Source organism: Athene noctua, chromosome 2 (assembly GCF_965140245.1).
Source record: "Athene noctua chromosome 2, bAthNoc1.hap1.1, whole genome shotgun sequence".
Classification (NCBI taxonomy): Eukaryota; Metazoa; Chordata; class Aves; order Strigiformes; family Strigidae; genus Athene; species Athene noctua.
The window spans coordinates 156577210-156593888 of record NC_134038.1 but is presented as its reverse complement, the minus strand read 5'-3'; the positions used below and the strand labels follow the sequence as shown (position 1 = coordinate 156593888).

The following is a 16679-nucleotide window of genomic DNA, read 5'->3' as shown; positions in this document are numbered from 1 at the left end:
TTTATGCTTTAAGTAACCCTTCCCAGTCTCAGTCTTCCTCTGTTATCTTTAGCATAAGGTCTCCTTCTTTTCTGTCTCTGCATCCTCCTTCTGACCACTGTTTTGCTGTGCCAGAGTAAGAGCCTGCAGGCCTGCAGTCCTTTGCATTTATTCATGATGTTGTCTTGGTGGTGTAGAGGAACCATTTACATCTCATGTTCCTGACTTGCTGACCCTGACCAGTGCCTTTCTCACAGCACTTCAGATTCAATGGGCTCTTTCTTCTTTAAATAAAACATGTAAAATACAAGCCCATAATGACATGAGTTTTTATCACAAGAAACGAATGAAATTCCCATTCTCCTTTGCAGTCTTTTTAGCGTCAGCCAGAAGCAGCACAAAATTCCCTTTCTTCACCCAGTTTCCTCCTCCTCCCTACCTATCAGTACAGATACAAGGGGACAGTTGTGCCAGTATCCCCATTAACACCATCTGTTTGACTCTGTTGCACAGAAAGACAGGCGAAGGTTCTTATTGGCGTGGCCTGGAGCCTCTCTTTCCTGTTTTCCATACCGACTCTGATTATTTTTGGGAAACGGCAGCTCTCCAATGGGGAAGTGCAGTGCTGGGCTCTCTGGCCTGATGACTCCTACTGGATACCCTACATGACAGTGGTGGCTTTCCTGGTGTACTTCATTCCTCTGATCATTATCAGGTAAGCCTGGACCACAGTCTGCAAGTGTGTGATGAAAGCTGTCAAGTGTGCAATCAGATTAATGCTTTAATTTCTACTCACTCATTATGATTTCATTTCCACACCTGCCTTATAGCTGCTTCAGTTTTATCACATAATGCACGGGTCACTGTACTTGCCCTGGGTGTTGTCCATGTGGTATTAATAGCCAGAAACATTTTATCTGAAAAAAGGATGGAATCTCTAACTGTGTCCACTTATCTCCACAGCTTCAGGCTTGAAACATATCTTTATAAATCCAGTATGAACGTGTAGCTATTATGACAAAACATAGTTTTAACAAAAGAACAGGAAACCACACTTAACACTAATTAAACTAAAATTAACTTGAAGTACTCTCAAGCTTCATAATACTAGAAGTGTGTTTCTTCACCAAGATTGGAAAGAAATCTCCAAGCATTTGAAGATGCCAAACACTCCTAAAATATGAGCAAATAAAATTCTTCCCATTTTGTAATGGGAAACCTGAGCTGCAAATATTTGAGACTGAATTGCTGAAAACCACAAAGATGATCTGCAGCAAAATTTATTTTAAACTGAGGTCAACCAGTATCCCAGAGTGTGCTTAGTGATCACTGAATTTTATTTCCTCCCTCTAGGGCACTGCTATTAGCTGCTATTAAACAAAAATTATCTAGCCATGAGGAGCTACCAACGCAAAGGAGCGGTATAAAACAGATACGGAATGGGAGTGAGGCTTCTTAGCTTCCTTGAAAGGCTGCTGGTGGCAGTAACCTGTTCTCTGAGGCCTTTCCTTTCTTTCCCTTTGATTCTTTTCCAGTTGCAATGGTGTCCATCTCTTCTTTGTGGCAAAGACTTACTGAGACTCATTTTTCCCCCATAAATCGGTATTTGGTATATCTCTCATTGGGACGTGAAAGAGGAGCTATGTTTGCATGTCCCTTGGACATCTCTCTTGGTCCATCTGCTTTTCCAGCAGGTGATGAGCCATGAGTGTCCGTTAGCTTCCTGCTCATTAGCACCCCAGGTGAGAGCAGGGTTGGGGGGCTGATCCTTTCTAGATGATGACAGGACTGGCTACAGAAGCTAAATAGTAAAGACCGTTCCTTTCCAGTTCAGTTGTGCCTTGAAGTTTCTTACTGTTTAATCAGAGAGATTCAGTTCTGCAGCTTCTAATGTCAACAAGTTTATCTCTGAATGATAGAATCAAAACCACATGGTGCTTGAACTCATCTAGCTTGATTTTTGATACATGTTCAACATTAACCAGTATTGCTCCCTAGAGAAAAGGGACAATTTTTATACTTTGCTCATAACATATCAGTTTGCTAAGCCTTCCATTTTTGTGCCAGATTGAACAGATACAACAAACAAAATCATGAAAAGTTCTCCTTAAAGAAAGGACATGATAGCAATAAAGAAAAGCTACTCCCAGATTGTCCAATTGCTCTTCCTTCTTAGACAGGATCATTTCTCTTTGTATTTTTTCCTGTGTATTAAACCCAGCCTAGTTTTAAATAAACCAAAAAATATTCTTGGGAATATGTAAATAAATGTAGGTGGATCTTTAGCCCGACACTAGCAGCAAAAAGAATAAACAGACACAGAAGAGACAAAAAGTAATTTAGCTGTGAAAAAAAATTGCACTAGAAAACTTTTGAGGCTGGTTGTTACTATAAGGGGAGTTTTGTTATGAATTTTCTCAAATAGCTAGCAATCAGAAAATTCTAGCCAGCATCTATTGTTACCCTTATAGTAACGGCATCTAAAGTTAGCAAAAAGGCTCATGGCCAGTCCAGTTATCAGTCATTCCACAAGTGTGTAAAACATCTCTTTCACACTCAAACTTAGAGATATGCACACTTTCTGTTCGAGATCAGCCACTCCCCTTTACATGGCATATATTCTTGTTTGGCAAGAAATCTACACAGCAACAAATTTTTCAGAGCTGCTGACATTGTGCTCCCCTCCTCCTTGTCAAAGGAAGATACACAAACAAGATCAGCTCTGTGACTTGCTTTACAGTAAATCCCCAGAAGCAAGAAGGTGATGAAGTCATGAGGGGAAAGGAAAAGGCAGTGAAACTGGCATTTCATGAAATTGCCCTGACAGCTGAGACATGAATAAAGCATCCTAAAATTTTTTCATCTTTGACCTTAAGTGACTTTCACGTGAGAAGTTTGTGGCAGAGCAGGAACTTAAAACACTGGTCTTGGAGCCACAGGGCAGCGTGGTCCCCGTTGACTGCCCCAAAATGTTCCTGGTTTCAGTGTACACTTATACAAATGCTCCCACATCCTTGCCAGCAGAAGTCAAATTTTTGACAGGTCCTAAGTGTTGTCTGGCACTGGTAGCAAGGAAGAGGGGTAGCACAGGGAAGGATTTTTTTTGTGCCCATTAATTTCTAGTGTCAGTGATACTATATTCTTCAGAATAGAGAGGATTAACTGAAATCACATAAGAAGAGTATTACCATCAGGGCAAGGTCAGCAGAGACATTATGAAAAAATGCCATGCAGTTTGGAAAGAACTGGGTATTTTTTAGAACATTTTTTTCAAGTTTCAAGCATACAACTGAAGGCTGCAACTTCCCAGATGATACATCTGTCAACATAGCCTCAAGGTGACATCTATTTCTTTAAAATTTGTCGGCAGTCCAGGAGTGTAAAGCTAATCCACCTGACGTGACTGTAGCATATAAATACTCTGGCAAACATTTTGCTGTTAAAGAACATAAGGAATGGCTGTTAACATCTGCAGGGACTTGATTTCTCTGCAAAAGTTTTGTCCCATGGAATACTTTCAGATGCTAGTAGATTTGATGACAAATGAGACACTGTTTCATAAGGGTGAATGAGAGTGATCACGTACATTGCAGTTGTGTGTTACTTTGTTGGAAGGTCAGTTATAAAAATGAAAGGTGTTATTTAATAAATGAAGTAATTCTGTGATTTTTTAAATTTAATGGCCTTTAGCTGAAGATGTTATTAAAAAAAAAAAAAGCCACAATATAATGATGGAGACACGGTCCATAAATGTGCAACTGAAAAGTCAAGGATCAGTATCCAAGAAGCCACAAATACGAATAAAGAAGAAGAAACCAAGGCACACACCACACTTCCTGAGGAAGTGAGGTAGGGTGCACAAAGAGAAAGAATAAGACCTTTTCTCCAATAATTCATTTTGTTTGCGCAGCTACTTTATTTTTGCTACCGAAGCTCTCTGAGTTAGCTGCATGACAGGTGCCTGACGCAATGTGGGACACTGGCTGGCGGAGTTAATTCTTAATTAGTTCTGCTGCCTGAATATGCTGAAAACCTAACCTCTAGAGCAAAGCAGTTCACTGATGACAGCACTTTTTTCTGGCATATTTCATCCGAAGTGCATACAAAGGATAAAATTTTACTTTTCAGGTGCAGGACTTAATTCCACACTAGATATGTCACTTTGGCTGAGCAGTTTTCACTTGCTACAGTCCAGGTACCATCACCTTTTAAGCTTCTCTTATCCATCCCTCAGCAATCTTGGCAGAGCTGATTTCACACGTTCCTGACACAGCCTTCAACTAACTCACAGGAGGTGTGTTATTCATAACACCGCAGCCCATGGAATGAATTATTTAGCTGATAACCTTATGCTCAGTTTGGAAAACCCTTCCACTGATGAGCTAATCCCCCAGACATGGTGTAGGAAAACCCTATAGATTCCAAGCTGAAACATGAACTAGAAGAAAACAACAATCTGTCCTTTTGTTGTTTTTTTTTGTTTTTTTTTTTTTTTATCATAACTATAAAAAGGCAATCTATGAACAAAACTGCAACAGCCCTGAGAGATTTAAATACTTGGGACGTCTGTTCCCATCACTTCTTCACAACTGGAGAATCAGCAATCAGTTATCAAACAGCTTGTGGTTTTGTGAAGAGTTTTTTACCTGATTATAGTAGAAATGAACAAGACCTGAATAACAAAAAGAGAAGGAAAAGCTGTGAATAGATTTTTAACCCAAGAGTGTGGTTATCTTTGAGAGCTGAGGAAAGGGGAGAATATTTGTTCTTTTAATGTAAAAACTTCTTTCCTCCCCACTGTCTTAGTGTGGGGCAGGGAAAGCCACAAATCCTGCGACAGGTTCTTCCTTACAGCACTTGAAAATTTGGCCTGCTCTTCTGCCTTATTTAGACTAATCTACCACTTTTTCTGCAGTTGATATTAACAACCTACCTAAAACCCAGAAAGTTCAGAAAACCGAATTAGGCAATCTGCAGTAATTAGTTCTCTCCTATTTTGGGACAAGTGTCATCAGCTATAACCAAAGACATTTCTCCTGTGCCAAGATACGCAAAGCAAAGCTCAAATGGTATCTGTGATAGCTGAATACCTTTGGGACATTGCTCAGCAGAGGTTAAATATGGGTCAAATCAGGATTACAGACTTCTCTTCTGCAAATATTTGCACCTGGTCCCCTCAGGTCTTGTGACAGAGAGACAGGCAAGATACTGGGTTTCTGTTCTGTATTGCTACCCTCTGCCAAACCATAATTATATTCTGGCATTCGAGTATCCAGAAACTAAGAATCTTTTTAGCTGTTACTCATGGTTGCCAAATATATTTTTTCTATTTTAACCTGATAAATGTAATACGTAGACATTTATCTAATATAATTACAAATTCAGTTTAAAAAAATTGCAGAAGTTCCTCTTGAAGCACAGAGGGAAAAATATCCATCTGCTGTTTAAAATCAAAACTCCAAAGAGAACATTTGCCTTGGAGCAGCAGAAAAATAATTAGAAGAGAAAAAACAGAATCAGTTAAAAGGAAATATATGGAACTAAAACCAACACATTGCAATGAAATAAAAAATAGATTAAATAAAAGGTATTTGACTGAATTAAATCATATAAAGGGAATAAAAATACCATTAATAAAAATACCAAAGGTCATTTTTTGAGCTTGATTCAGGGAGCATAATCATTTTTGCCTGCAATTTTCATTTCTAAATAAAAAATCCTAGATCTTGCACATATGTTCTAATATCTGCCTGTCTATTCACTTACCCATTACACATGCCTACAATGGTTTATTCAGATGAAGTTACATATGCCTTTTGTCTTTGGATAAATAGCTCTGTAAATTAGCTACCATAAAACATAATGCAGCTGCATCACTTTGCACAAATAAAGTACAAGGAACAATAGACAATGCTGGATGATAAATACAAGCAATTAGCAGGGAGCTTAAGTGTACTTTCTGCCACGGTAAAGGCTCATTTTACTAGTAAATACTGAGGCTGGATGGGACACTACCATAATGCAATCATTTATCTGAAAAAAAAAAAAGTTAGAAATCTGTATTTAAAGAGCAGACAGATCAATAACTCTTATGATTCTTAATACCAATACATATCTTTACCAGAGGACATTTTGTTTTCCAAAACAGAAGTTATCTGTGAATTAAAAATAAAGACAGAGTGGGGCTATTCATGCTAGCATTTGTATGACTAACCATAACTTAGTTATTTACATGGACAAAGAATGCTGTAATTACCAATGGGGCCATATTAAAAAACATCATTAACTAATAACATGCTACAATGCACATGCATCTTAGCCCTTCAGAATTTGTATCAAGCTGAATTGTTTCTGGAGATGTAGTGAATTTCATTTGCTGAGATACATCCATAGTCTGAACCATATTCTTGTGTTTTCCTGCCACCTCTCCAGATATGCATTTTATCAGTGCTAGAAAAATTTTCAGATCAACAGCATGTCCTTTCTATGCTATGGACTTCAAAGCCTGAGTAGCTCCTTCTCAGAAAGTCTGGAATCATTTTCCATCCAGGTTTGACTACTCCACCTGAGCTCTTTCTTCCTTTTCATTAGTCTCTCACTTGCAAATAACAGCCCACAACAACTCATATAGTATTTTAATATCACAGTATGCAATAAAATGACTACAACACATGTTTATATAGCCCCCAAGAATCCCCAGTGAGGGCTGGAAGACCAGTGCACTGCGCACTTACAGACACAAAAATACCTGACAGCATGTGGACGTAATGAACTGTACATCACACCTCCCAGTGCTTTCAGTGGAGACAAGAGCAAGCACCATGCAGGTGTGTTACATGTGCTGGAAAATGAGATTTGCGGCAACGTGTATGGTGTGCTTTTACATCTCGGCAGTGAAGGCTAAGCAGCTTGATGTCAAGAGGAAGGAATCAGAGATTATGATACGGTCAGAAGAGTACAGACCACTGCCGAACACCCTCCTGTCCATCTCAATACCAGTAGTCATCTGTCTCCCATTACTCTTTGTTCATCTGCCACTTCATTTTCCATCAAGTAGGAATTTCTTCCCACCCTGCGAGATGTCACCAACTGCCACGTCCTCTTCCGGCTGCCTTTACAGAAAGAAAGAGGCTACAAATGCATTCTGAAACAAAACTGCCTTTCCCTTGTAAGAAAAATACCACTTCTTTTCTGTAAGTGCTCTCTTTTTGTTGTTGTGTCCTTGAAACACAAACACAGATACCTTTTATGATCTTAAGGTTTGGGTGACACATTTCCGGAAACTCCAGTTTCTTAGGTCCATGCCACCCTAGTTGGGGGAAAAAAAGAAGGATTAGGCACTAATAAGATCTGGAGTCCCAGAGAGATCAAAGTGTAAAGGAATCATTTTGACTGGCAAAACGGTTGCTGGGAACTGTAGCTAGCACGACAAGTGACTCGTCTTTCCTGACACCCACCCTGAACATATTTACACCACCTCTGGTCCCCTCCTGATAAGGAAGGTCCAGTGGATCCAGCTATAGAGAAAAGAAAGATGAATAGAGGCAAAAGCACCAGTGCAAATCCATTATGTTGGCAGCACTTTAGAAGCCACTGGATTAAAACAGGAATTAAACTTTCCCCTGGACTTCTAAAAACTAAGGATTCAAACAAAAGAGCATGTAATCTCCTATGTGAAATGCCAAGTACATCCCAGCACCTGATGTTACATCCCACGACTGGTGGATGAAGAAGACAGCCGCTATAACGGCATTTGCTGAAAGGGATGCTCCTACCAGACTCTGCAGCCAAAAGGGCAGGATTTCTGGGGTTGGAGGGAAAGCAACTGAGGACCCTGACTCTGTATTCAATGCTTGCAACACCTGGCTAGAAGTAGGGAGTCTGAGAATTTTGACTACAGAGTTAGGGTCCTTCATCCTGATGCTTAGGTAACGCTGAATATGTCCTGCTGGACATATGGAGGTTTGCATCAGAGGTGACATTGTTTCAACTGCAAACAAAAAGATCAAGCTAGAGAGAGCAGACTAGGGAGAAAATAGAAACTGGACTTTTAGGAGCTGGCTGGAAATTTTCTTGAGATGACAATCATTATCGTTATGATACATTCTTATTCATTGGAACAATCAACAAAGAAATGATACGTGAATTTTCCACCATTGTCAGTACAAAGTACAAAGGAACTCTGAAGTGCACCAGCTGATAAATAAACAGGTTCTTGAAAAGCCAGGAGATAAAAGGAAAATGTTCAAGTCAGCTGGGAGCCATGCTGGACCTTTGAAGGGATTAAGGAGAGCAAGCTGGAGTCCATGGCAGATGCATGCAAAACCCTCACTGGGCTAGTACACTACTGCTCTGCTGCACAGCCCAGACTGCACATTAAATTTCCAGCTCTCACCTTTTGAGCCTGGAAACCAGATGGCTCAAACTTCCACAGGAAGGAAACCTCCACAGCACACAAATACTGCCTTTGCAAGGATGTCTAGGAATTGAGGGGGCTGTAGGGAAGGCTTGTATATCGAACTGAAAGCTCTAATAAGTATAATGTCTCTTCAGATAATACAATAAACCACATTATAGTAAGATACACTTTTGTCTCTATAAAACACGCTGAAATAAGCTCCCTAGCTGCACCTTTTTTACAGAGTCACCACTAAGTTTTATGGCGGCTAATGGTCAGGCTGACACCGGCCCCACAAAACACCACGGTGTATTGCACACAGCACAGAACAACTTCTGTTATGGTGCTTGGTTTTTACATCAGGAAAACATGCCAACCTGAGTACATTAGCTGAAATATTCTTCAATTATTTTTGTATTCTTTAGCAGACCAAAAAGGAAAACACCGGTCAAAAGTATGCTGTTGCTTAGTGATTTTAGGTGCACATTATGCATGCTTGCAGAAGAAAAGGCAGGCAGACAGAGCAAGGCCTCGTATTTTTTTATGTAAACTGCTGAAGGGTATCCTCCTCCAAGGTGTGGGTTCAAACAGCTCTTTAGCTTGAAGGAATTATTTTTACTTATTCTATATTAAATAAATAGATTTCCAGATTTGTTATTGTCTAGGGAAAGGTCATAACTACCTATAGTCATTGTGGACTAGGGCACTTCTTATCTTTCCCCTCTAAATATGCAAATCGTGGTGGATGTGGTTTTGAATCACCTAACTCTTCCCATGTACCTGATACTTCTGTCCTTGATTTCTGACCCAGGACCTTGAGACCCGAAAGTGAGCACCGCAGTACTTCATTGTGTTTCTCATGGATCTTGCCCCTATCAAATTCCCCATGGTATCATTTTATTTGTCAGCTTCATACTCATAAAGTAACACCAAAAAGGGAAGCATACACACAGCAAAACCAGGTCCTTCCCCTCACTTCGCCCATTTTAGGGATAGTGTTCCAGGGCTGGTACCCAGCCAGATTTGACCTCGGCTTGCTCAAACTCCCCAGTGAGATATTGCCTGCAAAATCTGGTCAAACCACTGCATCCCTCTGAGCCTAGGACTTCACATCTGCAAAGCCAGGACAACGATAACGACTTCCATGGTGAAAACTCTTCAGATCTGCTTCTGAAAAGTACTACAGGAGAGTCATATGTTATTTATTATTGTTGTTGTCATTATTATTATTATTATTCCTATGCAGTCTCATCATCTGTATGAGCTCCTTACACATAGATAAGTGTATTCATAGAGCATGAATGTCTGGGATGTCAGTTAAATTTACTGTGCCTCATAATACCAACGACTCTTTCCTTTCTGTAGTGTCATATACTCAATCGTGATTCGAACCATCTGGATGAAGAGCAAAGCTCAAGCTGTCATCATATCCAGCTGCCCTGGTGAGTCTCAGCACACACATGTCTCCAGCCTTGTGATTCAAATCCAGCCAGTCCCCCCAGATCCAGGAATGCCTGGACATGCAGTGTCACCTTGGGCCCCCATCACTGCTGTGGGAATGGACTTTCTGTAATTCCTCATTCATAACTCTTTTCTACATTTACCTTCTTTCCTTTGACACTAAACACCCTTTAGAAAAATGATAGAAAACATCTGTGAGAAAATAATTAAAATGTAAAAGATCCTTATTGTAGAACTTAGAATCCCTATTCCTAGAACTTCGTCCATTTCCAGTATAATTTTCTTCTAGCATATACTTAGATAACACTTTTGCTGTGCTTTCACATGCCCTAGCAAGTCTGTATTTTGTTCAAGATCAGAAATTCCTAGCTACAGAAAGACATAAAATGAGTTGAGATTTCCACCCCAAGACCATAAACAGTTTTGGACTGTTCTGGGCTATTTTGGCATAAAGCACAAATCATTTCAGGATCTCCACTTGTCAGCTGCCTTTCCTATTAGTTGTGAAGAAGAGTGTGTTCATTTATGCTAATGTGTTTTACAACACAACCAGTTAGTGCAGCCAAGTGGTGAATGGAAACATCAAAGCATGGGTCCAAGTTGCTGGTTCACTTGCCTGAAGCAGGATCACGGATCATATCTTTTATCTCTATCCTTTACAGTTACCCAGCCTTGATATGCAGTTTTTATGAGGCACAAGAAGCTGTGTATAGTTATTTCTAACTACATTAATCAAAATTCCAGTCCTAAGTTTAGACTACAAGAGTTTAAAGATGTTTTGATAAAAAATGACCTTCTTGTGTATTCACTATGGTGAACCTAATTATTCTGACCCAGCAACATGAACAGCAAATTGACATTAATAATGAAATCAGGCATGTTATTGCAATCATGCTGGTACTGTTATTCAAATATGTAACTTGATTCTCAGAAACATTAATGTGACTTCAGAGGAAATGAGATCAACCAGCTTTGGTGTGAGACTGAATAGAATTTGCTTCTCAGTTCAAGCCACACTTCATTTCTGAAAAGCTAGTCTAACAGCATTTCGTATTTCATTACTGAGTCAACATGGAGAGTAAAATGCATGACTGACTATCCAAAGCATCAAAAAGAGTAAGAGGCTGAAGGAATGGAGTATGTAGCTTTTAAAATCCTTCTGACTGAAATACAGTTAAAAGTGAAAAGTTAGTCAGTTTTGCCAGGTTGTTTCTTCTCTTTTCTTAATTACAGCTGCCTGTTCCTTTCAGAAAATGTCTCCTACAACACCACGCTAGTGTTTTTGTAGCTGTGATAGCACATGGGCACGTAGGCAGTGGGTTTCCTGACCAAGTGTTGAGGATCAGGAATAGCCAGGTGCCACAATGCTTCAGGAAGATCTCTTCTGCTTACATTTCCCTTTTTGATTTTTGGGTGGCTCAGGTTTTGAGTGTACAATTTGAGCAGGTTTACAAGCGTTTGAATTTCAGGAAGTACCAAACCCTTTGGAACTACCAAACCCTTGCCTGACATCATGGAAGTATGGGATATGTATCACTGTTCTGCCTGTGGAGGTACACTCTTGACACATCCACGCACCAGCCCTGCTCTTTTACTAGCTGAACTGTTCTTTCCCCAGGTGGCAAAACCTCTGCTGGCTACAGCAGTCGTGGGTTCATATCCAGAGCGAAAGTGAAAGCAATCAAGTACAGCATCGTAATTATCCTTGGTAAGTGAAAAGCCCCACAGCTGGTAGCTAGGGGGGATGCTGATGTTAGGAAGCTGGTCTTCCTCAGCTCCCTCTGTCAGCAGCAGATAAAGTGCAGTATATGACTTAGAGAAGGAGCTTTACTTACACCGATTGACTTGCCTTCTGACGTTGTCCTTCCTCTCTCCCCTGGCTGATAAGTTCCTATTTTAGGCATCTGACATAAACCTCAAATTAAATTACATACACAGCCTCTCATGTGCATAAAGAGAGAAAAGGACGGACATTTCCTAAAAGGAACAAAGGAAAGGGTCATCTCCTTCACATGGAAGCTGACAAATGACTTGACAATTGAGTTGACTTAAAGACTATGCATGGGATGTTAGGTGCTGGGGTGATGCAAGGGAGAGGCATGAGAGGCGAGGGATGCAGCGCAATTGAATTTGATGTCAGAAGCGTGTTGCCCGCTGAAGTGGGAAGAACAAGCTCTCCTCTCCCGACTGGGCAGCAGATGACTCAGTACAGGTGTCTTCCGTCTCCCAGGGAGATGACATTATTCTGATGGAATGAGGAGGGTGACATTCTATCCTGATAAATAAAGGCAGCGTCACACAGGGCTTGTGATTAGCTGCTAGAGACAGTCAGGAAGGCAACAGAAGCTATTTACTCCTAAGGGCTGACAGCCATGGCCTACCACTGAAAAAGAGGTTGCTACTCTTTCCAGTGCTACACAAAATTCAGATTGGATGATATTGTTATAATAGCTACTACTGAGGTGCTTAGCTCACTGTTTAGCAGTAGCTCTGCAGACATGAGAGGCTGGTGTGATTCGTGCTGTTAAGAAGCCCAAGAACAGCTTCTCTGTGTCTGAAATTTTCTGTGTGGCAATCAGAGAAAGCTTTTGTCAGAAACAACTACTATTGCAATACCATCAGATGTAAAGAGCTCGCCTGGGTGCTTAGTATTTCAAAGGACCTTGAAAATAAGGTGTCCCTGCCCATGGCAGGGGTGTGAAACCAGATGATCTTTAAGGTCCTTTCCAATCTAAGCCATGCTATGATCTCTCGATGCGTAAACAGATTAAAGCACCTAACATTCATAGATTTCTTTAAAGCCGCTCAAAGTTCAGCATAGTCAGTGCTGTGATCCATACGCTGACACTGCATGTTGTTATTTTCCTGGTATTTGTGCATTGACACCGCCTGTTTGGTTACTCTAGAAAACAAGAGGGGAGTTTACCTCTTCCTTGCACATTCAGTGAGCGCTCACAGGTAATGAGAAATACTCATTAATGTGGCAAGAAAATAATCACGAGGTTGGTCTGCTGTGTCACTTGGGTCAGGGATCTGATTTCACAGATACCTGTACATCTGCAGCCCAGGTACTTGTAGATTAGTTGAGTGAACTGCCTGTCCCTGTGTTTCTATGCAAATCTTGACTCAAAGGCTTTGTGAAAGGAGATGACACAGAAATTTGTGAGGGACAGATTCATTCCCTATGCCTGCAAATAAAGGTAGACCTGTGGTGTTTGTATTTCTACCACCTCTGAATTAAAGCAGGGGCTATGAACAATATAGTCCTCTCTTCCCTTCCCAAAATTAATCTCTTAAATTGCCGTACAGGTATTAGAGAGTCTTCCTGCATGCTCCATGTACACGGTACCTCCAACCAGCATGCAAAATGACACGTTGGTCTGCCATAATCTGGCATGAAACGGTGTCATTCCTTGCTCCTGGGTGTCTAAGAGCCCCTTTTTAAAGGTGGCTGTGACAGGCAGCGCTGTCACAGAGCAGCACTTCAGTGGTGTGTACATTTATATTGGCTGCTCACTCAGGGGACCATTAAAAGAGCGCTTCACTATAACTGATGATGCTTTAACTGGCTACCTATTTAGCCTTTATGTGTTGTGTAGTGTTCAAAAGTGCCTCGATATGTCTAGAGGGAGCACTCTAAACACTTAGAAGAGCACACATAATATATTTTATGGGCATTAAAATAAAAATAAAGACAAATAAAAGCACAACCTAATAACTATTCTCTTAAATAAGACCCTGAATGGGGAGAGATTTTTTTTTTGCATGAACAAATATTTATGCGTTATGACAGTCTTTCTATGTGTGTGTGATTACGTCCCTAAATAGCTAAACTATCTAATGTCAAGCTCTTCCTCTCTCTGACTGTCTTTCAGCATTTGTTCTCTGTTGGAGCCCTTACTTTCTTTTTGATATCCTGGACAACTTCAACATACTCCCTGAGACCAAGGAGCGCTTCTACGCATCCGTGATCATTCAGAACCTGCCAGCCTTGAACAGTGCCATCAACCCCCTCATCTACTGCCTCTTCAGCAACCGCCTCTGCCCCCCTTTCGAGTATCACCCCTTTCTGTCACTCTTACTACCCCCTGACAAGGGAGGGAAGACATAAACACAGACCCTAAGCCAACTACCTATTTTTTGCTATTTTAATTCTGACCATTCCTTATTTTCTTTAGGGAAAGAAGAAATCGAAGGCTGGGGGGGACTTTCCGGGACAGGAGTGATGGAGGGCAAGAGATGCAGGTCCTGTCCAAACCAGAATACATCTAGCACAGACGATGCTCCACAAAGCTATACCAGGACCTGCACCAAGGAAAGCGGAGGTCCCCCACGAGCCCCATCCATCACGAATGGACAGACATTGACTGGAAAGAGCCTGCACCTCATTGCTGTTGAGCAGCATGCGTATTTTCGATTGGCGCTGTAGCTTCAGCAATTGCAGAGTGCCAGTGTCAAACTCAGTACAAGGAGGGGTTTGCATGTCACTGTTGTGAGGGCTCACCTGGGCCCTCTGTTTTCAAGCAAGTTGTAATACATATGTACTCCAAATGGCAAAAAACAACGTAATTGGTGTCTAGTCAGTCTTCTCTATTTTTCAGGAGCCACTAAAAGACATCTACTGTAGCATCTGGTATAACTGATAATGAGTATTTACAAGTAGTAACAGAGCAGGGACCCTACTTAAAATGAAAACGCAGGCACTTTTCCAAAGAGAATACACCACCATCACTCTATGTAGTTATATCTGGGTTTTATACCAACCACTTACAAAGTCATAGCCAGAGAAGAGGCGACTGAAGGACTGGGTTACTGCCTCCTGCCTCTCCTGGCCCCACTTCTCAGCTCATGCCAGTCCTCCCAGCTGCACCATCCCTGCGGCTTGTCCTCCCTTTCCCATGCAGTATTTCCCTGCTTCCCTACACTGACATGTTGGCACGCCAGAGTCCCTGCAGGGCTCCCATGTGACACATACAGACAGTCGTTTATTTCTGGGCTACTGCTCTAAGGCAGCATTTGCCAGCCCCTTCCAGACCCCATGGTGCATCACATGCGCTGATCCTCACGTGCTTCTGTGACAAAGGCCCTGAGCAGTCTTTTGGGGACCCTACGGAGAGCTGCCAAACAGGGCACTTCATCAGCACAGATCAATCTCGTCACCCACAAAGGAACACTTCCCTGGCTTGTGCCCTATATAAATCATTCATGTCACTTAAATCGTGCAGGGAACCATGCACATCTTTATACAACCTCAGAGCTGGAAAAAGATCCGCGTGAAACCATAAAACTCAAATTACATTCAGAAAAATTTTAGGGCTGATGGTCCAGTCTTGCAAACTCACTGTAGTGTCCACAGAGCACCAGCCCTCAGGCAGAATTTTGCTGCTCCCAAGCAGTTCAACACTGTTCTCAAGTTTAAGGAGAAACATTCTCATGCCAGGTTCAGCAGGTGGGTGGATGATATCGACTTCAGTGGGCATTTTCCCACAAGGCAGCTTAAAGTGTTTGTATGATAATGCATTCTAACCAGCTGTATGGCAAGTGTGTTTGCTTTCTCTCAGTAAAAAAAAAAAAAAAAAAAAAAAAAGCATTCTTACTTAAGTGGAGTCAGTTTAAACACGGGGTTTTTTATTATTATTATGATCCTTTGCAATGAGTTTGTTCTCTGCAAAACAAGAACTGAGTAAAATTTATTTATCATTACCTATATTACAAAAATCTTTTTTCCTAAGTAGGAGATACATAAAAATGTGGGGCTTTATGTTCTCAGGAAAACAAATAAGGTTTCTCTTTTTATTATTATGAAGTTCTGTTCTATCTAAATTTTGGTAACAGCTTAATTAAAACCATGAAACCACACCAGCCTTTGCAGCAGCCACCTTGAATACATTGTATATAAGAGCTAGACAACATTTTTTTCTTTGGGCATGCTAAAACTTTCCCAAAACTGGACTGCTTGGTTTAAGCCTCATAGTGACATAATTTATTTTTTTAACTTTTTCATCTGATACATATACACTTGCTACCTGCTTTTGAACAATTAATGGAGTTCATAGACTTAATATCTGGGAAACAGATTACATTTCTGAGTAGCAGTTTGATTTGCAAATTTAACATGACTCAATCCCACTCAAATTTACATATTATTCACTGAGGTCACCACATGAATTATCCCATCTAAATTAAGCATATGAATGAGCAAATGTAGGACTCCAGCCTTAAATGAAGACATTGCCCATTTATTTTCAAATAAATAGTCTTTTTATTTCATTCATTATTGTAGCATGTACCGTTTAAGTGTTGTTCATATCCTTTTTTGTCTGGACATGACTGTGATGCTCTTCTTCAGATGAGGATCTTTCAGTTTAAATAGTCTCACACTCTTTTGGTCTTCATCTTTTCCAAGGTCTTAAATACAGAAATATATAATTAATCTCATTTTCTATCCTGCTTTCTCACTGTGCAGGAGATAGCATTTTACTACCTTCCTCAAAACATTTGTTGTAAAGAAAAAGGAAAGGCTGAGTTTTTCCATTAGTCTGGAAAATACTTGCATGGCCCTCCTTTGTCTCTTAAAAGAACAATTTAAGGAACTTCATCCGACACCAGTAGGTTTCTTATTCCATGTTTGCAACTTGCTCCACGTCTGTTGACTGTTTAGTTGCTTAATTGTGAGAGTTGTTATGAAAAACCCCAGACCTATGAGGAGAGGTAGCAAAAGTTGGTGTCAAGTCTGAATGCCCAGAGATTCTGAACACAAGAGGGCACCCAGCTGGTTTGTCTGTGCCAGCCCACCAGGAGCTGTGTTTTTCATCAGCTTTAACATTTCAGGATGCATCCA

General features: G+C 40.8%; 1 protein-coding gene across 1 annotated transcript in view; it reads left to right on the top strand.

Moving 5' to 3' along the window:
- Positions 1 to 14110, top strand: part of NPSR1 (neuropeptide S receptor 1) — a 62488-nt gene extending 48378 nt beyond the window's left edge. Inside the window, exons 5-9 of the mRNA XM_074897515.1 lie at positions 493 to 694; positions 9743 to 9819; positions 11457 to 11546; positions 13714 to 13894; positions 14017 to 14110. Coding sequence (XP_074753616.1) covers positions 493 to 694; positions 9743 to 9819; positions 11457 to 11546; positions 13714 to 13894; positions 14017 to 14110 — 644 coding nt within the window. The remainder of the gene's footprint in view (positions 1 to 492; positions 695 to 9742; positions 9820 to 11456; positions 11547 to 13713; positions 13895 to 14016) is intronic.
- The last annotated feature ends 2569 nt before the right edge of the window (positions 14111 to 16679 follow it).